This window comes from Alligator sinensis, unplaced genomic scaffold (assembly GCF_000455745.1).
Source record: "Alligator sinensis unplaced genomic scaffold, ASM45574v1 scaffold1651_1, whole genome shotgun sequence".
NCBI lineage: Eukaryota > Metazoa > Chordata > Crocodylia > Alligatoridae > Alligator > Alligator sinensis.
The window spans coordinates 672-23213 of NW_005843334.1; the positions used below are offsets into that span (position 1 = coordinate 672).

The 22542-nt window shown below is 48.7% G+C and overlaps 1 protein-coding gene across 5 annotated transcripts; it reads right to left on the reverse strand.

Moving 5' to 3' along the window:
• Positions 1-398: 398 nt before the first annotated feature.
• On the reverse strand, positions 399-22163 carry PGGHG (protein-glucosylgalactosylhydroxylysine glucosidase). 5 transcript variants are annotated; one of them, XM_025194884.1, is made up of 14 exons: positions 22086-22163; positions 18232-18495; positions 15491-15701; positions 13958-14393; positions 13060-13179; positions 12794-12925; positions 11042-11153; positions 8957-9029; positions 7978-8114; positions 6617-6750; positions 6394-6489; positions 5563-5660; positions 946-1160; positions 399-768 (listed from the first exon to the last, which is right to left on the reverse strand). In XM_025194884.1, exons 2-14 carry the CDS (start codon positions 18482-18484, stop codon positions 704-706), a joined length of 2082 nt encoding a protein of 693 aa, XP_025050669.1. In that variant the 5' UTR covers positions 18485-18495; positions 22086-22163; the 3' UTR covers positions 399-703. The 5 variants fall into 5 exon arrangements, with proteins under 5 accessions (XP_025050669.1, XP_025050668.1, XP_014382643.1 ...); XM_025194883.1 differs by having other exon boundaries at positions 12794-12928; XM_014527157.2 differs by lacking the exon at positions 22086-22163 and adding an exon at positions 18785-18943 and having other exon boundaries at positions 12794-12928.
• Between the last annotated feature and the right edge of the window lie 379 nt (positions 22164-22542).

The following is a 22542-nucleotide window of genomic DNA, read 5'->3' on the forward strand; positions in this document are numbered from 1 at the left end:
AGCAATTCTTGTCCCGTGAACCTTATTAGGGTTTGTCCTTGGACATCAGACATAGGCATCTGAATGATCACACATTATCCTGGGAGAAACCATTTTCTCCCAGGATAAATTCAACATCTGCTTGAAGCCTGTGTAAGCCAGGTGCCTAACTACCCTCTAAATTCTCAACTTCAGTGATAAAGCATGGCATCATGTGAATGCCTCATGCCAATCCCAGGTACAGGAGGCAAAGTCCCACTCCCAGTGGCCTAGGCACAAATTCAGGGAAGCACTATGAATTGGTGCTGAAAGGAAGATTGTGGAAGCCAAGTCCAGCAAAGAAGGGGTAAACTAGTGGTTCTTAAGGGACTCCAGGGAATCAGTGAGGTGAACCACAGTCAGCCATCAATAAAGGAATAAAAAACAACAACTCCCGGATCATTTCCCAGCAGTAATATTTTCAAAGAGCAGAAGGGAACAGTGCACTTCCACCACACCTCGCCTGCCTAGCACATGCTCACTGGCCACAAAAGAAGGGAGGCAAGCAGGCACAACCCCACTGGAGTGGGTCACTCATCCACATTGCTGTGGGCAGCCAAACCTCAGTCACTGCTACACAGTGTGGGGCCCCAGCCCATGCTCCCCTGAGGGCTCCTGCTTTCTGCCATACTTCTGCCATTTTGCTGGTTTTAATGCATGGCTTGGAAAACAAAACATCTGGGGCTTAAAATGGCTCAGCTGATGCTCTCTGGATCCAGCCAGCAGTTGTAGGGAAGACGACAATTTGTCCTGAAAGGGAAAACAAATGCATCTCATTGCAATGAGCCTCTTTCCAGACTCCTATATTAAGTTACTCTCTGGGGTCAGGGTGTCCTAAGCCATCCTCACAGCAGGATATGTTTTCATAGCAGAACATGCTCCAAAGTATATACCATACCAAAGTATCACAGTTGGGAGACACCATACCTTCATGCAAGAGGATGCGCTGCCCTGATTCTACCAGCACAGCTTCCAGGAGAGATGAGCGAGGGTCACCTGAGGACTTTGTCACCTTTATCCTAATTCTCTCTTTGGTGATGGTGAAATTCAGCTTGTTTCCCAGGTAAGAGACTCCTGTGACCTTTATTCTGTTAATGTCATCTGGGCAGACAGGGTCAAAGTTCAGGCTGTTCTTTGTGATCCTATGAAAGGCAGAGGCAAGTCAGTGGCCATGTGAGTTGATGCCATCCCTGCTAGAGGAGACATGGGCTATTGTTCTCCAAGCAGTGTTAATAATCTCTAAATTTCTTCCCCTTTCCCGACCTGAGCTTCGAGCAAAAGACAGATCCTTTGTGGGATAGGCCACGTGCCAGCTTGTGCGCCCTATATGTATTCTGTAATCTCCAGCCAGGCTTCTCCTAGAGCAAACCTCCTCAAATAGGGAGAGGCCCTTTGGGCATCCAAAATGGCCCAGGACACTGGTGACAACTTTTACATTATTTTTGTGAATCCTTTCATTATTTTTGTGCCTCACTCAGCTTCCTGGTTTTGTGTGTGACCAGAATTGGAAATTGTTAAAGCTATGAGGTAAAAAGGCTATTGTCAAAAGGCTTATTTCCGCAAGGAAAGCTTGGAATATGAGAGTGACTGGTCACAGGAATATCCCACTTCAATTTTTAGGCCACAGAGTGGGTTGGATAAGTACAAGTGCACATCCAAAACTGTTGGATACCTGCTCTAGCCAAACATCAGAACTAGACGTAAACAAAACTGGAACATCAGATCTGAGTTTGTAAAACTTTGAACTGCGATCCAGATTTTATGGCTTGAGTCCATGATGGCTTGAGTCCACAGCTAAACCAAGCAACACGGCACCTAAATAGTTTTGAACATTGGACAAATTGAGGTTGGATTTCAGACAGGAAAGCGGCAGCTCACATCCATACCTACCAGCAATTGTAGCTGTTCTTAACTCAGATCCCGACCACACACTCCTGAGATAAGTGCACCTAGATGATGTCATTACAATACGACAGTATTCTTCTGGTGTATAGCAAAATGCAAAGCTCAACCAAACTCTTCAAGAATAGGCTGGTGGTTGTCTGTTTTGGATACTGGGTTGTGCTTTGGCTTTGAGATTCCCTCAGATCGATTAGGTTAACATGTTCTCCGGGTGCTGTTTTAGGACTGCTAGTTTCGGATTTGGGTAGACGTTAGGTCAATTGTCTCAAGTATTTCTCTGAATCACAGTATCCCACTCATTTCCTAGCTGTTCCCCTCAGATGTGCTGTAGCAGTGCTTATATCACTTCCTGGGTCCTGGGGGTGATTCTCTGACAGCTAAGCTGGGTCCTGCTTTGGTATCCGCAAGACCAGAATACTTGGTAATGGCCTCCGAGGTGAGCTAAGTAACTTAGCCAGCCACTGCTTCCTGCTTGTTGAATTGGCTCCATTTTTGTCTCACCCAACTGTTGTTAGGCATGCTCAGCAAGAGATTTCCCCTCCTCATGTGTGCCTCTTACTGCTGAGTTCCCTCCCTGTGGCATATTTTGGGCCCCTTTCACTGTTTACAGTTTTTCTGGAGCTTCAGGGAAGATGTTATTCTTAAGCCTGGAGGCTGCTGCCCTTACTTAGTATGGTGATAGCTAAGCCTTTATTTCATTCCAACCCCATATTGATTCAGTTGGCTTTGCTCCACTCCAGGGCTGGATATAAATGCTGTGGCTGCAACCAGTTTTCATTGGAGATAAACCAAAACAACTGCTTTCCTAAAAGGGCTTGGCTATTATTACCATGCGCTGGTAAATCTTAAACAGATGGTCAGAGCCCCTCTGCAGAGGTGTATTTCTTTCCTGTCATGTCTCTCCTTGAATGCTGTTTGCCAGGATGTCTGTGTGTAAGCTGGATGCTTCCCTGCACCCTCCTCCTGCCTCAGGGATGCCATAATCAGCCTCTTGGTGGTAAAGACTCACCTGTGGTATCAGTGGGCGAAACAAAATTTTAGGTGAAGCAGCTAGACCAGTGGTCACCAACCAGTGGATCTCGATCACCGGTAGATCTTGGAGCCTCTAGGAGTTGATCCAAAGCTGGGGTGGGGAGCTGGGTACCTGCATACATGCACGCATGTGCTCCAACCCAGCAGGTCAGTCCGTGGGGGAGGGAAGGGGCGGGGGCTTGATCGAGGTCTCCGCAATGAGGGACAGTGCCACAGAGGCGGAAGCAGGGGTAAGTTGAGTGGAGCCCTGGCCAGGTGGGACTTACTGCTGGGGAGGTGCGCCCCCAAATATTTTTTTGTCCCTCTACCTCAATCTGCCCCCGCCCTCCCCCTACAGACTTACCTGCTGGGTGGGGAGGGAGGGGGAAGGCAACAGCGTATGGTAGATTTTGGGTTGCTTTGAAATGCCAAAGGTGATCTCCTACTTAAAAAGGTTGGAGATATGAACAACGCTTGCCCCCAGAGGCTGTGGGGGCATAGCGACCACCCACAGGCTGTGGTGGCAGGGGCATGGCAGTGGTGAGCTCCTGCAGGTGGCCACAGCAGTGTTGGTGGTGGGGGTGAAGGGTGGTGAGCGCCAATTGGTGGTCGGTGACCACCTGCAGACACCACTGGCAGCATCGACAGTGACCAGTGGCGATAGGCAACCGCCCGCAGATGCTGTCGGGGGGCGGCGAGTGTTGACTACCCACAGGCACTGCCAGCAGCATTGGCAGCACTTCTCTCAGGGGTGCACCACCAATCTTGGGGGGTGCACGTGCACCCGCGTGTACCCCCTACGCATCACCAATGGTTGAAGACCACTGAACTAGACAGAAAGGAGAGAGCCCCTGTCTGCCTAAAACCATGTTCCTAACCAGCAAGGAGAGGAAAAGGGAGGCAGAAAGAGGATTTATAAAATGGCACTTTGCTATAGCTGATTTTTACACCCTCTCTTCTGCCAGGAGAGGAACACTCATGTAGTATCTGAAGACAGGAAGGTTGAGACATGGGACTGAGAGAGGCAAGACATCTGGCAAGACATCCTCTTCCCAGATCTGCAAGTAACTCACCATGCCACTTTGGAGAAGTCACTTTGTTCCTCTGATCTTCATTTTCTCTCTTTTTATAATGGTAAAGTTTGCTGCTGCTACTACTGCTACTATTATTATTATTCTAACTGTGGTGTTAATTTTGAGTATTTAGAGTGCCCCGGGTGGTCACTAGAGGACAGTAAGGAAGCAATAGTTTGTATCAACATGAAATAAAGAGTGGGTGAGGTTACACATTACACTTAGACTATATTAAGGGTGCTTAAAATACCAGTGTCCATACATTAAAGCTTGTTAACTCATGCTAAGTGAGTGTTTCAAAGTTATGCCACTTCAGGTAAACATCAACTCTGGGCTGTGCTACCCAGTTCATGTTAGGCTAACTTCAATATGCTCCATGGAGATAAAATGAACATTTTGCAGTCCTTCAGCATCCCAGGATGCACTACTCTCAGCTCTCTCCCTGGCCCACCCCAACTCAGAGCAGGGAGAGAGCTCGGGTATCCTGGTTCCTAGCCATGCCTCTGCCTGCCAGCCCTCTAGTGGCAAACCAGAGCTGTGCAGGCAAGAAATGGTATTAACCCTTAATGTGCAACTGCTCACAGCGTGTTCTAACTTTAACACTGTTTAACGTTCCACAGACTTAGTATGGTCTAAGTGTAACATGTAATTTTACCCTTAGTGTTATGTTCACCCCAACCACGATGTTCTGGTCATCTTATCTCCACAGAAAGGGGAGCCCAGCCATCCCTGGAGATGAAGGCTACTTTTAATATTTGCAGTGATGAAAGTTCAACAGAGCCTTGTGTCCACTCAGGAAGTGACTTCCATGCACAATATTTTCCATACCCATTTCCAAGAATTTGAGAAATGAAATGCAGCATATATTTCAAAAGAACTAAGAAGGCATTACCTAAGGGGGTGGGGGGGAAATATATCTATCTAAAGTATAAAACATCAGCACAGAGACTTAAAATATCACTCAAGCATCCTGCTTTGTAATTTTTTAAAATGCTGATATTGTGCAGCCTATACACAAAGAAATGAGATTTTCTAGTTCTCCATTTTTCAGGAGTATTTGTCTGTTTTTTTTTTCTCTTGGATTAATCACAATACCTGCAGAACAGGTGGCTTCAAGTCTTAGTAGCCTGATCCACCCTTTGTTAGTGAAGGAGCTGGAGCTACTGCCTTCTCCTCTGCCTTGACTAGGTCTGGATAACCAAGGCAAGCACTTTTGCTGCTAAGGCACAGGATGCTCCAGTGGTGTTCTCAGGGACCGTGAGACTATACTGGGGTTTCAAGCTTCACTGAAGATATTGATTTACAGAAGGTCTCGTAGCTGGCCTGACTTTATTCCTGGTGAAGTTCATGCAATGAGGTGACAGGACAACAAGGTACTTATGCAAATCCTCTGCAATTCACTGGTCACTGCCAGGACCTTGGATTCCTGGGGGATTGTAAATCTCACTGTTTGTGTGTTACTTATAGAGAACTTTCAGAGGACATGGCTTGGAGGGGAGGGTGCTCAATCTCCAGCCTACTGGGAACAATCGCTGAACTACAGTCACATATTTCTCACCTGAATCCTGTGTATCCAAAGAGGACAGCTTGCAGGAAGCCACCCATCCCCGTCAGAAAATTCACGGCTCCAGACCCGTCTGAGTTCTCTGACCAGATCTGTCCCAAAGAACAAGAAAGAAGTGACTCACTGGTAGGGACAGGGGGCCCCAGCTGCTCTTTGTAAAATGACATGAGGATGGAAAACCATTCAGTAGTAATGCAGTTGCTTGTCTGACTCCTTCTCAGGGAGCCCAGGGAGTTGTGCCTGGTCCCAGAACTGAGGGGGGAAATGGAGTATGGCCCTCTTTTCATTTGGTCCTGCTGATCTGGCACTGTAGGTGAGGAGTAAGGGGGAGGTTATATTCTCCCTGCCTCACTGCTCCTCACCCAGCATGAAGAGAGAAAGTGCTGGGTGGAGGGGTGGGGAGTGGATGTGGCTTAAAGGGAAGTGGGAGCTGATGTCAGGCAGTCTCCTAGCCCTCTGAGCAGATGCATTGTGCTCCCCCGTCCTGGCTGCTTCTCCTAGATATGAGGAGTTGGAGAGAGAGCTGGCCAGGATGCAACATGATGCCAGTACCACTGACCCTGCCCACAAAAGGGTGGAGGAGAACAGAGGTGCCAAGGCACATGATTCTGAGGCTTTACTCCTGCTTTCCCTGGCAGGCAGGGATGGAGATGGGTGGGAGTTAAATGCCCCCCCCCCCCACAAACACTTTCTGCCCACCCACAAGCATGCAGAGAGGAGACGGGGGCATGGAACAGTCTTGCAGTATATAACATGCACAGATAATGATGACAACGCTGTGCACAGTAATGCAGTTAGTGTAGGGTCCAGTATGAGTGAACTGACCTTGAACGGCTCAGTGATGTTGTTGAAGCACTTGCTCAGTTGGCTCTGTGCCCTCTGGACCTCCTTCAGCTCCATCCAGCCTACTGCAAACATGCTCTGCAGGAAAAAGGACCAGGCATGGGACCCACCATGGCCTCCCCAGTGCACTCTTGCTGGGTGCTTTGCCAAGCCATGAAGAAGGCTCAGCCCTTTCACTCTGAAACAGCTCTGCTTGGCTGCTTACCCAAGTCATGGCTGGCCCATCCTGCTCAGTGACAGGTTCATACATCTCCAGGTCATTCCTTCGGACTTCAGGGCTCATGGGATACATCATAGGGAATCCCAGCAGGACAACATCCGCCTGTTTCACATGCTCACCTGGGGAATGGGACAGACAGAGGGTCCTCCTACATATACCTAAAGAATGACTGGTGATGGGCCCTCCTGCCCTGGACTCTCAGATCCCCAGGGGAGTTTCCAGGGCCAGCTGCATCATCATTAAACTGAGCAAATTCAACTAGAGAGTCCTTGAAGACAATGGAGATAGGGACCATTTCTAGTGAATAAATATAATGCAGTTGGAATGGCAGTCTAGGCAAGGCAAGTGACTGCAGGTCAGAAGGAAGTTAGATAGAGACACTGAAACTTTCTGTTCACTGATAGAGCCTTCGGGCGATGCGGTCTTAGCTGCTACATTCTCTGGAAGCTGGCTCAGGGCCAGGACATGACCAAAAAGGCATGGTCACCACATCGTGTTGGGCAGGCTGGGGAAACTACTGAAAACAAGGCAGCACGGAGCAGCCTACAAAAGTGTATGTGCCCATGCAAAACCCCCTAATCAAGAACAAGAAGGCACTGTCACGAGCTGATCAACTGAGTCAACTTCAGTGTGCAGTGACTGGAACCAGGTTCTTCAAGACTGGTTAACTGTAGTGCTCTGCCTTGGAAACTCAGTCTGGATAAGCCAGATTCTGTTCTACCTATTAAGCATGTAAGTGGACTCAGGTACCTAGGTGTAATTCTGTTAGACCCTGCTTGACTCCCTAATAAACTATCCTTAATGCAAATGGTGAGTGGGTCCTCCTTCTTGTTGCTAGTTTTTTGTGACTCAGTCTTAAGAGTCAGATAACAATGTGTTACCAAAGTAAAATCAGGTGAAACAGAATGACACTTAGGCACCTAAGTCCACGTAAAGGCTCACTAGGTGGAAGAAACTGGCCCAATGTGTGTACAGATATATTCAGTTAACAAAGACATCATCCTCAGCTAAAGAAAAGGCATATTCCCCCAGCATCATGTGCCTGTTCCTATCTTAAGTCAACTTCTTTTGTAAGAGCCCCGTGATGTGGAACAGCCCAGACAGTGCCAGACACCAGCTCAGGAGTGAATGCCATTGTAACAAGAACCAAGTTTCAATGACCTACCATCACCACCAGCATTCAACCAGCATCAGTACAGACATTTCCAGAACAGTATGAGGTCCATGATGCAGTCGCTTGCCCTTAACCCCAGGTGGGTGAGTATCATTGGGTCATTGATCTGTTATCCTCAGTGGCTAAATCAAAGTTCAGCTGCAGTACCCCCTCCCTACACCCCTCAACTCACCCGGGCGGTACCCGTCATACTCAGGGTGGTACTTCTTTTCAGTATCAAATGGCACCTTGACTTCTTTGGCAAACTCAAGCCATTCCTCAGGGACTGGTATCTGAAAGTCACAGGCCAGGTCAGCGGCAAAGTTTAAGCTGGAGGGAAGTGAAGAAAGGTAGTTTATATCTGACCTGGTGAATGCAACCCTTTACAGGGCAAACTAGTGTAATAAAAGGAAAGGAGCTAGTCAAGCCAACTATCCAGTATTATACCAACTACTGAGTTGGTATAATAAAAGATATCACATCCACCAAAGAGCATTCAAAAAGGATGTGGAGAAGCTTGAGAGAGTCCAGAGAAGAGCCACGCGCATGATCAGAGGTCAGGGAAACAGACCCTACGATGACAGGCTGAGAGCCCCGGGGCTCTTTAGCCTGAAAAAGCGCAGGCTCAGGGGTGATCTGATGGCCACCTACAAGTTTATCAGGGGTGACCACCAGCATCTGGGGGAACGTTTGTTCACCAGAGCGCCCCAAGGGATGACGAGGTTGAATGGTCACAAACTACTTCAAGATCGTTTCAGGCTGGACATAAGGAAGAATTTCTTTACTGTCCGAGCCCCCAAGGTCTGGAACAGCCTGCCACCAGAGGTGGTTCAAGCGCCTTCATTGAACACCTTCAAGATGAAACTGGATGCTTATCTTGCTGGGAACCTATGACCCCAGCTGACTTCCTGCCCTTTGGGCGGGGGGCTGGACTTGATGATCTTCCGAGGTCCCTTCCAGCCCTGATGTCTATGAAATCTATGAAATCTATGAAAGCCAGGTCCCCTGCAAAGGAAACAGAAAAATCAAAAGAGTGTGATTCTAAGCATAGGGACAAGAGAACAGCAGAGGCCCCCTGAAGCCTGGCTTTTTTCTGAAACTTGCCAGATCACTGAGCAGCAAGGAAGAGCCTGGAAGGATTGTACAGTGTTGCTGCAAATCATGCATGTTACCTCCTCTGGGCCACAGCGTTGGTGTAAACGGAGTTATCGACCTGGTAGTGATATTCGTCTGGGGGCATGACACCTGGAGGGAGAGTGAGGAGACACTTCACACCATGGCACAGCTTGGACCAGTTCTGTGTTAAACCCCTTGCTCCTGGGAGAGGCACGAGCTGTGAAACTTTTCTTTTCAAGAGGTCATTGCTTTGCTTTGTATTCTCTCTGGGCGGCTAGCGGAAGCAAGTTGTGATCCCAGCCCAGTTCTGTTTACACCTCTGACCAGCCCTAACAATGCCCCTAGTCCAGATGCCTGGCATGCCTGCAATAGGCAATGTGAGGGAAAGTTCTCACCCTTATTGGTGGCCTTATTAAAGACCAACATAGCTAACTACCTCTCTCTGCCTGAAGAAGCAAGCTTTGGTTCATGAAAGCTTATGCTCACTATATCTTATTTAGTTAGTCTTTACAGGTGCAAATCTACCTGCCTTCTTTTTAAAGAGGTCACAGGCTACCAGGGCAGGGAGACTGAGCTACTTTCTTATGAAACTCTCTAGGGGGAGTTTCCTTTACATCAGGGGTGAGGCTCACAGGCAGGGTGCAATGGATGAAGTATGCATGCACAATACTTTCTATATAAATCAGTAAGTGCAGTTCCCAACTCCAGAGCAGTATTCATGTATCTTTCCCTCATACCAAGTTTGACTGCTGCCTTGGTAAGGGGTGGAAGGGGAGAAGAACATCCCTGTACAAGAGACCTCTACTTCTCAGCTAAGGAAGGATCCCTGATATTTAAATATTACCATATTTTCTAAATATAACATGCCACCCTGAATAACTCATCTTGTTTTTGAAAGGCAGGAAGAAGAAAAAAAGATGTTTCCCTGAAAATACTACAATAAATTCTGCAGTTTATTGCTTCTGGGTGCCACATCCTGGGTGCCACATCCTGGCTGGCAGGGTCAACCTGCCAGCCAGCCTGGGGCTGCTCGCTCCAGCTCAACATGTAGCAGAGGGGCTGGCTGGGCACGAGTGTGCTTCAGTGTGGGGCTAGCTGGCAGGCAGCTCTCACACTGAAGCACTCTTATACTTTAGCCAACCTCATCAGCATCTGCATGTGTGCTGCTGCAGAGTTTTTTACTCCACAGCAGGATAATATTTGTATTTACAGGTACTATCCTGCTGCAGGGTAAATTAGTAGACTCTAGCCTAATAGCTACTCCTCACAGCTCTACCAAAGTTGTCTCTCCTGGTCTGCTGTTCCTCCTGCTTTCTTGCTCTTTCTTATCCCATGGGTGCAGACAAATGGTCCAGCTCCAAGCCCAGAGTAAAGGCATGTACCTTTTTCTTTGTGGCCCTCTGCCCCTTGCCCAGCCATGGCAGGTGTAACATACCTCACTCCCCTGTATCTCTCACCACACAAGGGAAGATGTGTCATGCTGCCACATGTATACCTCATGCCAACATAGGTGCTGGTTTGAGGACAATAACAAATACCTCCTTCAGGGACTAAGCGAGCCCACACTTATTGTCACGTGGCAACTATCGCAGTACTGGAACCTGTGTCTCTGGAAAAAAAGGGCCACAGTACTAAGGCACCAACTCTGTCCCAGTACAGGTTTCCACTCCTGATAACGGCCACATTCTCTATTTCCCCAAATAGTTTGTCTTTACCAGAATGGGGGCAATGTTTATTTCCCTGGCCAGGCTCAGCATGGCTCCTATGACACTGCTGGTTAAGGTATTCTCCCTCCAGGCATAGATGAGGAACTCCCTACATTACAGCCCTCCTGTCCGACATGCAGTATAGAGAGTGCAGATTTGGTGATGGTGGCAGTGGACCTGCTCCAGCCACTCGCTTAGGACAGAGGGAGGCTGGTTCTAATTAAAACCTGTTAAAGTACCCTGTGTATGTGCGGGGGGTGGGTGTTACCCTGCCCTTGTAAGATGGACAGAATGGCAGGGGCTTGAGTGCCTATGTATTCCCATTCAAAGAGACAGTGCTCCCATGCACTGAACTGAAGCAGATCCAGTCAGATGAGCAGCAAGCTTTCACCTGTGGCATCCTCTTCTGGAAACTAGCTGTCAGCAGGGAAGTACCTTTGATGTGGTAGCACTGCTCCTCCTCGCTCCACACCATTCTGCTGCACCAGTACTGGGACACTGCACCCACCAGATTCCAGCCTCCATCCTCCCTGAACAGCTTCGTATCCTGGAGAAGGAAGAACCCAGAGAGGAGCCATGAGGAAGGAGGCACAGAAACTCACACCCACTTAGAGAATGGGAATTCAGTGTCCATGATGGACACCAACACCAGAGCTCACTGGCTGGGATCATAGCAACTGTGTCCCCTCCTGGGAAATCAGCTATCAGCAGGGCACAGTTCCCAAGGAGGCTTGTGTGAGGCCTAGGATACCTGGGCAGTGCTGGGCAGACCTGGCCCTATGTGGCATCCCCTCTTCCCCTGCCTCAGCATCTATCTATATGAGGAAACCAAGCCAAATTCAGTGTGAGTGGAGGTGGATGCAACCCTGGGGATTGCAGCAGAAGTGGAACTGGGGCTGCGTAACAGTGTGTAACTTCCTCGTGGGGAAGTAATCATATCCCATCCTCCAAGCAGCACAGCAGAGGGAGTGGAGGGTGGCCCACCTTTATGGAGAGAGCAGCCCTTTGACCTGTTCTAAAGAATGTAATAAGCTTTTGCTGGAGGCCTGAGCCTGTTTAGGAATCAGGGGAAAACTCAGGCCCTTAGTACAAACAGCCTTGCAAACTGCACTTTAGGCCTGTCTGTACAAAGCAGCATGTTCGCAGTGAAGGCAGGGCAGTATGCTTCTAACCTGAGTGAGCAGCTGACGTCCAACACCAAACTCCCATAGGGGAGCATAGGGAGCAGAGGAACATAGGACTGGAAGGGGCCTCCTGGGCTATCGCATCCAGTCCCCTGCATTGGCAGGCAACCCTGTATCCAAAGAATCCTAAAATTCATCCACTCCTGCCCCTCCTGCACCAGAACCACAGTGGTGAAAAGCAGGGGAGACAGTGGCAATGTAAAGGCACAGGCATTTTAGGTTAATATGTGTTCAAGGGATCCTAGGATGAGGACTCTATTTTGTGCCAGAGGAAGGCAAAATCAACCCCAGTCCTTGCTCATCTGACCTTAGGGCCCTTTTGGTCCCAGATCTGGTGATCATCAGTTTTATTCTCAGTGGAAGGGCAAGACCCTCCAGACAGGTACCTCATAGCTCAGACTTGAGCTGTTAACCTGAGCTCATACCCAGTTCACCTTGTCTTCCCTGGTATTTTAACCTGGTATGTAACACCCTTGTTTTGCAAGGTGGCCACACCTTAAGAGGCAGCCTAAAGAAAGCCTCATGCCAGCTCTGCCAGCTTCTTAAGAGAAGGCAGAGTCCTACATGGGTGGACAAAAAGGACAGCTGCAAAGATCAATGGGGACATTTCTTAGCTATGCGTGGGGTGTGTGTGGTTCCTTAGCTCATGTCAGAAAAAGGAAGGATGTATTTGGAGTGAGAGTAAGGGAGAGCTGAGAAAGGGGAACAAAATAGCAGGAGAAAAGAAAGCTGCAGGACATATCAGTCATAGCGGGGAGCAGGGTGAAGGAAAGACCACCCTTGGTGTGGTTAACAAGATGTCAGGCCAGTCCAGCAAGACAGCCAGGGCTGAGGAAGGGGAAATATACTTGCAAAGGGAAGAGGATAACCAAGAAGATCTGCTCTGGGACAAGAAGCTGAGAATCACAAGCAGCCTTCACATCTAAGCTTTCCAGGAGGCCGACAGATCGGTCCCTCAGGCCTGCCTTCTCTTCTGTCCCACCCCTGCATGTGCTGGGGTTACCTGTGTGACGTGGTAGTACTGCTCGAAGGCCAGCAGGACGTCCCCAGTGATGTGAATTTCCTGAGCTCCATAGACCTCCTCTGGGCAGACCTCACGGCCTGTAGCTGCGCTCTCCCATGGGAACTTAGCGCCCTGCTGGAGGAAAATACCCAGTGGGAGGCTGAGCATGGCCACCTGCCTGAGCACAGCACCACCTCTGCAGGTGCAGGTCCCCTGACCAGGGCATTTTCTGCCAGCTCCCTAAGCAGGCCATGTTGGGCTCCTACCTTGTATCCCAGCTCCTGTGCATTGTGCATGGCTCCATCTAGTGTCCTTATGCGGTACTCTAGGATGGCACGGGCTGCCTCTGGGTAGAACAGCAAGATGTTGGGGAACATCCAGGTGTCCTGAAAACAGAGAGTGGGCTTAGTGACACGAGGGGAGGCCCTGATGTGCTGAGTGGGCCTGGACATGGAGACAACACCGTGCTTGTGCCAAGAATTGCACTCATTGCCTCGGGGGAGCTAGGATCCATGCTCATGGCATGGGACCACAGCTGTCAATGGCAATGTTGTAATGAGTCAGAGATGCTGCTCTTTTAATGTGATAAAAGTAACGAGGCAATTGTGGCCACACAGGCGTTTCATGCCATGCCTGAGTATCCACCCCAATGCTGCCGCTGAATCCAGCTTGTGTCCTGCTGGGGAGGTCCAAGCAGTTATCCTGGTATACTCAGTGGGAAGATTTTCATGCAGTGGGCTGTGTGCTCAGGGATGTTGTACAGCTAGGGGGAGGCTGACCAGCCAGACCAGTTACGCTGGGAAAGGAGTGCTGCTCACACTGTGGACGCTCTACAGACAGAGATGTTCTGAGCTGAGTATAGTCACATATCAAGATTTCACGCAGCTGCAGGAGCATGCTAATCCTGCCTATCTCCGGTCACCCATCAGGTTCTAAGTCATGTGGATAGGGTTTGGGCACAGCATGATCCCCATTCTCCAAAATGAGTGATACCAGCCATTCTTCCAGACTCTGAGCACTATTAGATGCACACCCACACCCAACTGGCCACCTGGGAAGCGGGACATGGCCTTACTACAGCTTGGTACTGGGTCTTAGAAGGCCTGGGAGTGCTGTAGACTAGAGATCTTGAACACATGGCTGGAAGTACAGCTGGGAACGCACCTGGTCCCAGAACACATGTCCCCAGTAGTCTTCTCCCTGTGTGCCGTTGGATAACCCACCAGGACTGATCCCATGGAAAAGGAAGCCAGAAGACCCCAGGGGAGGAATAGCACTTAGCAGGTAATAGAGGCATCCATACACAGCCTGCTTCAAAGGGAGAGGCCCATCCACATCTACACAGCATCCCCTCCACCGTGCCGCCCAGGCCTGTGTGTGAGAGGAGTATAAGGAGCCAGCAGCAACCAGGGACATTCCTTCCCGGAAGTGCCTCTTCACTCCCTCCTCGCTCTCTGCTACTGCAGTCAGGAACTCCCAGGATTGCTCCTGCTCTTCGCCCAACAGGATCACGGCCTGTGGCACCGGGGTCCAGACCATGTGCACAGCGGGCTGGGGGCCCCCCTCCACTTCCGGGATCAAGGTTTTCCCATAGATGTATCTAGGAGAGGCATCAAACAGAGTGGAAAATTGCTGAGCTTGCTCAGTGTTTAGCAAGAAGAGGAGTTACGAAATAAACTCTCCACAGGCCAAACCCTCTGCTAGGGTAAGCCAGTGTAGCTCCATTTATTTCAGCAGAGTTACATCAATTCATGGCAGTGGTAGTTCTGCCCTGTAATCTTGTACAGAATGGATCCCATTCAACATACACTCACCCTCCCCCTATACTGGGCCCTTGAAGGACTGAGCTAGTAGAGCCAGGAACTGAACCCAGATCTCCTGAGTCCCCACTTAGTGCCTTTAATCAAGAGCATGTTTACACTGCAGACTGCAGTCTCCATCTGCTGCTGTTTTATGGTATGGGAAGGGCAGCAGGGTACAGAAGGGGAAGGGGCAAGAAGACACAGGGATAGATACGGAAGATGGACAGATGACCCAGGGAAAAATTTCTTTCTGATTTGGGTTCTCCATTGAAACACCCTCTCTCCTTTCCTCCGCTGTTTAATTTGTCCCCTTCCTTCATGTGGTCATCTTCCATGAACTTGTGAGGGGAACGCAGAATAATACCAATAGCAAAATGTCTTCTCCTGGACAAGACCTGCCTGCAAGGTCTCGGAGAAGTCCAAGACTCCTCAGGGAAGGCACAAACTACTGGGACATCTGTGCTACCTGTTTTTTTAAAAAAATCATAGTAATGATAATGAATTTTCAGCTGAAGGCAAGTGAGTTGTCTCCCTGAGCTGGACTGGGGTGGGGGGATCTGGTCATCAGGGAGACACCTGAATTCTCAGCTTTTGGGTTCTCTGTCTTCTTTCTATCCAATGTTGCTGTTACAATCAAAGTGTCCACAGCCATGCCACGTGGCACCTCCAAGAGCATGGAGAGCCTTGGGCATCCCCAAGAAGCTGGACTGTCAGGGCCTAATCCTCTGGAGGATGGTTGATGCTCTTCAAGACCATGTAGCCCTTGATGACAGAGGAGAACCCCAGCTGTTCTCTTTATTCTTGTCACTTACTTTACATTTGGAGAGGGGGAAAGTCCTTTCTTCCCTAGATTGCATCCCTGCTGGGAGCACCCTTCCATGGTCATAATACTCACTGAGCTCCTTGGTAATCCGGCCCCCGGTTAAAGTCCACATCTGGGCTCTTTGGGGTGAACTGACTCTGGAGCTGCACTGTGATGGGTTGCCTTTTGGTCGTTGATCGCTGGATGGTGATGCTGAAGGCCAGCAGGTGTACATGGGCATGGTGGGCATAGATCCTGTGGGTGGCTGTGTACTCAGGAGACTGAAGTACGTGGCTGAAGGTCCCTGCAGACACACACAGAGTGATCCTTTGGAGCTTGCCTTCTCAATTGTTCTTGCCTGCTCTCTAGATTGTGATCCTGGTTCGGTTATCAGAGCTGTATGGGGAGGACCCCTGTGCCTGTGTGGGCCCCCCTGAGGATCTTTTTGTTTCAAGAGGGGAAGGGAGAGAGAGGTTTCATTGGAACAGGTATCTGCACTGCACCCAGTTCCTCCAAGAAATATAAACCTCCCCAGTTTGGGGAAGCCCCGCAGGGATTTATTAGCAACATGCGTTTATGTGCCAGGTCACAAAAGAAAGGACTGGATTTTAATGTCTTTACTGTCCAAGCCCCCAAGGTCTGGAATAGACTGCCACCAGAGGTGGTTCAAGCACCTACTTTGAACACCTTCAAGAGACATTTTGATGTTTATCTTGCTGGGATCCTATGATCCCTGCTGACTTCCTGCCCCTGAGGCTGGACTCAATGATCTCCTGAGGTCCCTTCCAGCCCTAATGTCTGTGAAATCTATGAAATCTATGAAACCCCAGCAGTAAACTCCGGATTTAGGCTTCCTGGGCCTGATTCTCTACTCACTCACACTAGCTTTCCACCCATGTAACTGAGCCTAGGATCAGTGGGCCTGTATACTTGAAACTTTGGATCTGAACTGTCCTACACTTGGGGATTCAAGATCTGGGCCACCTTTAGCCCTTTTTAAGTGTCAAGTGTTTAGACTGAGAGATAGTGAAGGTAGCTAATATGGTGACCTGGATCCTAAACTGCATCCAGGCTCAAAGTTCTGACCCAGAGTCAGATCTACTGATCTACACTGGTTGTGTCTATATGAGCAGAGGACTTGCAATTGTTACTGTGCAGTAGTGTCCCCAAACATTTTTTTTCTGACACTACTGCACAGTAGCAACAAGCAACTGTGCAGTAGCTTGTTACTACTCTGCAGTAGCATTGTGTCACAGTTAGTGACCTCCATGCTACTGCGCAGTAGCAATGAGTTACTGCACAGTTGCTTGTTGCTACTGCACAGTAGCATCTTATGTAGATGTGCCCACTGTCTACATTTGTGCTGGTACCATCTTTTCTAGAGCTACGTTTAAATGCAGTTCTGGCTTGTGAGGTGCTGCTGATACAGTTTACCTGGCTGGAGCAGCCAGTGGTGCACTGTGTTATACACTGTTCTACCAAATATCACAGGCAAACACCATTTATTTAACACAGTTCCAGCTTGTGCACAGGCCTGGTCTGAAAATAGTTTTTTGTTTTCCTTATTCTCAGGTTAAAGGGAAACTATCCATCCACTCCAACATGACCAGCCTTAAAAGTGTTAGGCTAAAGTAAAGCAAGTCCACAGCACTCAAGTAGGGTAAAATCCCTTATACCTTTGTATAGGAGGTTTCATTTTTCAAGATGTTACTCCACCAGTTTGTGAAACTAACCTTTGAATTTCTCAGAAGAGCTCTTCTAGCTGAATGTTCCCATGCATTTCACTGTTCCCAGAGCCAGTCATGTTTTTGGTCAATGGCAGCCAATGATACCAGTGCACAGGCATGAAAGAAAACATGAAGGCATGTTCTGGATCCAGTAGAAATGTGAAGCCAAGCTCACTCTGGTCTTAGGCACACAAAAAACTAAGGGACACATTGTTCAAATGATTGAGCAAGAGGTTTAAAACAAACCAAAGGATATACTTTTTTATACAGTACATAATTACCCCATGGTGCTCATTGACAACACTTATTATGTAGTAAAACTGAGTTCAAAATGGATTAGATCAAGTTTTCGAGCATTGATTCATTAGGGGCTGTTAAACATAGCAGTTGGGGATGTAGCCTCTGGCTCTGGACATCCCTAACCCTGTGATGACTGTTAGTGGGAGAATGTGACACAGGATGAGTCATTCTACATATGCCCTGTTTCTTATATAATCCCTCAAAGGTACAAGAGTCACATATACAGCCTGCACAGCTGTATCATCTGACCTGCAGGGGCTTATAGAAGCCCTGGGATTCAGGCGGGGAGAGTGGAGGCCCATCACCAAAAATATGAAGTCCAGAGTCCTGTTGGGGCTGTGTTTTGGTGGTGGGGGATGAGTGACAGCTGTGTTAAGCTGCAGGGCTCCCTGATACCACTTGCTCCACTGCTTAGATCTGGCCCACAAAGAACCACAGTCTGGATCTGACCCAGGAGGCCAGAGCAGTTTGAAACCCCTGCTTTATGGCATCCACTGCTTCCTACTGTTGGAGACATGATGCTGAGATAGATAGACATTCAGTCTAACTTAATATGGCAGTTCCTTGCTCTCATAAGCCAATGGAGTTCTTCCAGAAGCCAGTGGAGTTACACTAGGGACGAGCAGGTCTCCTGGAAGACTGAGAGGTCCTTCCTGACCCCATGGGAAAGGACAATGTTGGTAGGGAGTGAGTTAACCTCTTCGGAAGGGAGACACTGACAATAAGGGGAAAAGAAGAGATGGCAAACAAGACATGATAGCACAAGAAAGTAGCTGCCATGTGAAAGCTGGAGCCTTCACTAGTTACCTGTCCTGGTGCTCAAGGAGAAGGTCTCGGTCACTCCATCCTTACTGGATACCTTCATTCTGACGTTGATGGGGCTGGGGACATCAGCACGGTGAGTGTCCCCCACGGCCCCATTATAGATGCCATTTACATGGAGGATGTCCCTATATACTCGGGTGCCCAGATAGGCATTGGTGACTGTCGGAAGAAGACGGGAGTCTGAGGGCAGTGCAGTGCAGCTGAATACAGTGGGATCATCTCCACTGTTGGCCATTGGTGCCTACTCTGAATGGGGAACAAAGAGAACCAGAGGTGTTGACTGAATAAGAGAGCACAGCAATGTGAACTTTTAATAGAGGCAGAAAACCCCAAGGTTAATGCAACATTATCCTGGGGCCGGGCAGAGGCTGTAGAGTGGATTGTGGGCAGCAAGGTGGTGTCCAAGATGGCCCTGCTTGTGGGATGGTGAGATACTCAGTTTGCTTTGCGATGGATTTATGAAGGGGCATTAGGGTCTTGCCGTGGTTTGTGGCTGGTGAGGAGATGTTTGCCAGCATGTCTAGGAATGGTTTACCTTCAGTTTCTGACAGATTTGGGTCTTCTGGCCTCTTCTCTTCTCAGAGGGCTCCAGCCTCCTGGTCCTTTGGCTTAGAGGATGGGAATAGCCATACAGCAAGTCAGGGTGATGGTGCAGTGCTAGCAGTGTGGTGGGTCTGTGACTGGAACAGGAGGGGGTGCTACAGAGTAGAGATTCAGGTAAGCAGGTGGGGCTGGGAGGAAGTCCCGACCTGGAAGGCCAGGCTGCAGGGTCAGTCTGAATTAACTGACTAGACCATGAAGACGGAGCAAAGGTGAGGAAGGGGTCAGCACTGATTGTCATATTGAATGAAATAGTTTGAATGTTTGTAAAGGTTGCCCATTAGCCAGTTTCAGGAAGAAGATAAGATTTATCTCCTTATCTAGGTCATTGTTTTTGGACTACGTGCAAAAGGTCCTGACTTCGCTTAAAGTCTTAATTTAAATTTTATCTTTAGAAGTCTTTTACAAAGAGAGCAAATATCCTGAGTTCCGAGAGATCAAACCCTAAGGCCTTTTAACAAGATTGGTAAGAAAAGGGCATTTGCAGTGATATGGAAGTTTCCCAAAGGTAATTTCAAAAGAATCTGTTGAGTAAGATCCGAGCCCAAATTTGGGGGTAATGACAGGTTGAGTAGGAGGAGCCCATAGACGGCAGCTCACTCAATAAAAACTGTAACTTACTGTCCCAATTTGGAGGTGACTTCACTTGCAGAACAACGAAGGAAGATCGCAAGTGTAGGCCGGATCAGACTGATCACCTGAACCACCCTCTCTGTGAACACGAATCTCTTAGTTCACGCTGAAGCTGCAGAGCGCCCGAAAGGGACTGAAGGAAGGGGACTTAGTCCTATCACTGCTGAGCCCAGCTCATTGAATCGTATTGCTGAGGCCAGCCTATTGAATCGTATTGCTGAGGCGAGCCCATTGAACCGTACTACTGAGGCCAACCCATTAAATTGTACTACTGAGGAATGAAACCATATTTTGCTATTTGGCTTCTCGGAATTCTAGGATTGTAAGTATATTATGAAAAATAATAGTATTGATTCAAATTTAACTTGTAGTTGTAATTGTAGTTGTTTTTGTAACACTAATTCTTATAGCATTGTTTGGGAAGGAAGTGCATTTGGAGCATTGTTTCTGATATATGTAGTTATTGTGTTTTTAATGTTTGTGGTGTTTCTTAAAGCTAAGCAGTGTTATATACGTAGCAAAGAGTTTTAAAATAAAATTGTGTTGTGTGAATTAAGTGTGTAATCATTGTGAAATCGTGCAATCAGCTAACTACTCCCCCAGCCAGTGCATCAAAACGAATCAGTAAATTGTGTGGGATTTTCTCTATTCCATAACCCACTAGAGACACTGATCTACACTCATGGCAGTGCAAATCTTCCACTTGCCCTTGAAAAATGCATGTAACTATTCACATGACATCTGTGGTAGTGGAAATGGGGCCAGCACCTGTCTCCGTACTCTCTGCCACTCTGTGCAGTCATTCTTACCTGTCTGACATGGGTTGTGCAACACCACTGCATCAGCCTGTTTCAGTGAGGAATTAATCTAAGGAAGTCCTATGGCTGAGTGCTTGCAGGAAGTCAGACTCTTCAGTCATAATGGCCCTGTCTGGCTTTATAAGCCATGGATCTATGAAGAGAAGAGTTTTGAACCCGCTTTGGGTTTGGGGAGGTGCCAGACAGATTGGACACTTGGACCCAAATTCTACGTCAAGTGAAAATGTTTCTCCCACATACAAACTCAGGCCGTGAATTAGTGCACAGCAAGTCTCCTCTCTGTTCTTAAGAGACACGGTGTTGTCTGGTCCTAGGTTTTCAGGTGACATCCCCAGTCCCCTGGGTCTGTGATCTTTAGAGGCCCTGGTCTGACTCCCCCTGAGGTCATTAGAAAGCCTCATGTTATCCTCAGTGGGGCTCAGCACTAGTTGCTTGTTTTCTCTATAGGGTCACTGCTTTTCTGTGACTTCCCATTCATCAGCTTCTATGGCTTCTCGTCAGCCCTCTGGCTCCCTGCCCTCTCTTCCCTTCTTCCATTGCCACATATGTGGAGTCTCTCTCTATTCATGCTCCTCCGACCATGGCTCTTTCTAAACACAAGGTCTGCTCTGTTATCCCCCCAGTCTCACTCACAGCTGGCCTGTGTTTCCTCCACTTCTCCCTTCCAGGAACGTCTCTACTGGTTTGTGGCACTGCAGAGCCACTCTCTCTGCCTGCAGACCTTGCATTCCCTATGTGAAACATCCCTATTTCTCCTGCTCAGGTGAATCGCACTCCAGCCATTCCAGCTGCCTTCTTACCACCTCAGACTCGTGCCTCAACACCTCCCTCCCCTTTTCTTGCTTCTATATCTCTTTCCACACAAGATCTCATCGATTTCTTTCAAGAGAAAAGCAACAGAATATGACACTATCTTCCTTTCCTCTTTTCTCCGGACTGATGACCCACTCCCTAGCACCAGACACATCAGTTTCTCAATTGCTCATTCCTTCAAATTCCTCTGCTTGTTTCAATGACTCCATATCATCTCCTGATCTCCCTTGTTCCAACTCTCCTCCCTTTCCTCATGATCCACACTTTGGGCGCATCTACACGTGTATTAATGTGTGTTTTCTAATGCGCATTGAATTTCGTACCCCCAATGTGAGGTACTAAATTAATGTGCCTTAGGCTGTGCTAATGCGCAGTAGTGCATTTGCACGCTTTTTAGTGATGCTTAATGCACAACAGAATATTTCACTGAGCATTAGCGTAATGTCACTTTTTATGTGACACTTTAACGTGCAGTAAAATAATTTACGACACATTAAAGTGCACATGTAGATGTGCCTTTTGACTCTGAGCTTTCTGGGACAGGGACCATCTCTTTGCTCTGCATCTACAGCACCTGGCACCATGCGGGTAGGGAGAGGGTGTTGGCTCAGGTCTGGGGCTCGTGAGCTCTCCAGCAGGTCACATCATAATACAGTTATACTGAGGTAAAACCAGCAGGGGCACTGCAAGCCAAGTAGCTTTGTGGGGCATGGCCGTATGAGAGCGTACCAACATTGGCTGGGAACTCATCTCCTATCGGTCTCTCCCCCCTAGTGCCATGCTGGCAGTCTGGAAAATCCCTCTGTTTCTGCTCATGCTTGGCAGCTTGCCTGTAAAACTTTCCTGGCTGTTTCCCTCCTTCCAGTGCCCCCCCTGTACCCACACTTGGCAGCCACAGAGGTGAGGCAGGGAAGAATGCGTTCCCCGGCTTGTAGGAAAGCGAGCAGGGCAAAGCGAGGGGTTGTATCTTGCCTTTGGTTTTGGGGCTCAGCTGGCCTCTGACAGCTTGGGGCTGCGGTGGCTGCTACTGCTGCTGCGGCTGTGGGGATCTGGGAAGGGGAGGGACAAGGGGTTGAAGGAAGTCAGTGAGCTGAGCGGGGAGGAAGGAAATAACTTTTTTTTTTAAGAAAAAACTTTACGCCAGGTAGTTTCCTAGTGGGGGTCTTGTGACGGAGCTCACTGCTCCAGCCACATCACAGTGGGGGGGCAGAGGCCTAATAAGGAGTCAGCTTAGGGCTCAAGTTGCTGCAGGGGGCTGGCCTGGCTCTGGGGGAGGAGCAGGGGGAGGGCGCCTTTCCTGGCTGTTCTGCTACCTATTGCCTGGGCAGTTCAGCTCCAGGGAGCCCTGGCTGGGGCACAGCCCTCCCTGCTGTCCCATGAAGCCTGCGTGGGAGGTGTGGGTTAAAAAGGGGCTCAGTAAAAATGTACA

Coding starts and splice junctions, on each gene's coding strand:
- PGGHG (XM_025194883.1), bottom strand. CDS start 18,484: ATGGCCAACAGTGGAGATGATCCCACTGTATTCAGCTGCACTGCACTG. Junction 1,161..5,562: donor TTTGGATACACAGGATTCAG/GTGAGAAATATG, acceptor TGCCTTTCATAG/GATCACAAAGAACAGCCTGA. Junction 769..945: donor GCGCATCCTCTTGCATGAAG/GTATGGTGTCTC, acceptor TTTCCCTTTCAG/GACAAATTGTCGTCTTCCCT.